The sequence below is a fragment of the Propithecus coquereli genome, unplaced genomic scaffold, assembly GCF_000956105.1.
Source record: "Propithecus coquereli isolate 6110/MARCELLA unplaced genomic scaffold, Pcoq_1.0 Scaffold117, whole genome shotgun sequence".
Taxonomy (NCBI): domain Eukaryota; kingdom Metazoa; phylum Chordata; class Mammalia; order Primates; family Indriidae; genus Propithecus; species Propithecus coquereli.
In genome coordinates this window covers 2,139,401-2,140,604 of record NW_012135747.1, presented here as the reverse complement: position 1 = coordinate 2,140,604, position 1,204 = coordinate 2,139,401, and the positions used below count along the sequence as shown (strand labels likewise).

Genomic DNA, 1,204 nt, shown 5'->3' with positions numbered 1-1,204 from the left:
AATTATAGAAATGGAGAACAGATTAGTGGTTGCCAGGGATAAAGGAGTGAGCAGGGCAAGAGAGAAGTGGGTACAAATATAAAAGAGCAACATGAAGGATCTTGCAGTAATAGAACATTGTATCAATAATATCCTGGCTGTGACATTTGTACTACAGACTTACAAGATGTTACCACTGAATAAGGGTACACAGGATCTGGCTATTGTTTCTTACGACAGCATGTGAATCTACAATTATCTCAAAATAAAGTTTAATTTAAACAGAGACATACATCTTAGCCACTTCAAAATTTAACAACAATTGGTATAGATATTAAACAAAAACATATTAGTATTAGACAAAGGATTTGGAGGAACAGCCTATTAAATCTAATTTAAATTTTAGGTAAATTTTTAAAGACAAAAGCATTAGTTAAGCTAGGCACTGTGGCACACGCTAGCAGTCCTAGCTACGTGGGAGGCTGAGGCAGGAGAATCACTTGAGCCTCGGAGTTCAAGGCCAGCCTGAGCAACATAGACTCCATCTCTTTAAAAAAAATCATTTAAGACTTCCAGTAAAAGTAGACATTAAACAAAAATAAAATAAGAATTAGATTCTATATAAAAGCCTAGAAATACTTATTATAAGATTGTTAAGTACTGTTGCCTCTGATTCAAATTCACTAAAATATCCTGATTATTAGTAGTTTTCTAGGATATCTCAACCTAGAAGAAAGGAGCCCTGAATAATAAACAAAAAACCTCATTTCAGTTCAGAAGGAAATAGCAAACTATAAATTAATAAACTGGTCCTGTGGCACATATAAATTAAGCAGATACAGATATGGTCAATATGAATAAATTTCCTGGAGTATTGTTTCTCCTCTCATTCTGGCTACAGAAATTACTGTCAATATTATTAAAAAATAATTGTACTTACTTGACTATCATAGAGTTCTTCTAGAAGAGCTAAGGATTTAATGGACTTTGATCTGCAAATTTCCTCCTCTGTAAATTTCTGGATAACTGGATGAACCTTTTGAGTCTGACCCAAACGCAAAAATCCTATTTTAAACTTAGCTAACTTCAAAAGAATATTGTCAACAGCAGAGTGTGTATAGCTCGTCAACAAAACACTGAAACCACAGGCATAGAGGATTCTTACCTAATGACGGATAAAGAAAAACAGCATTACTTTTAATTCCAGGTTATTTTTAACATGCTT

At 33.4% G+C, this 1,204-nt stretch overlaps 1 protein-coding gene across 1 annotated transcript in view; it reads right to left on the bottom strand.

The window, feature by feature from the left end:
• Positions 1-1,204, bottom strand: part of DNA2 (DNA replication helicase/nuclease 2) — an 88,610-nt gene that overhangs the window by 22,091 nt on the left and 65,315 nt on the right. Inside the window, 1 exon segment of the mRNA XM_012658529.1 lies at positions 920-1,139. Within this exon segment, the coding sequence (XP_012513983.1) occupies positions 920-1,139 (220 nt within the window).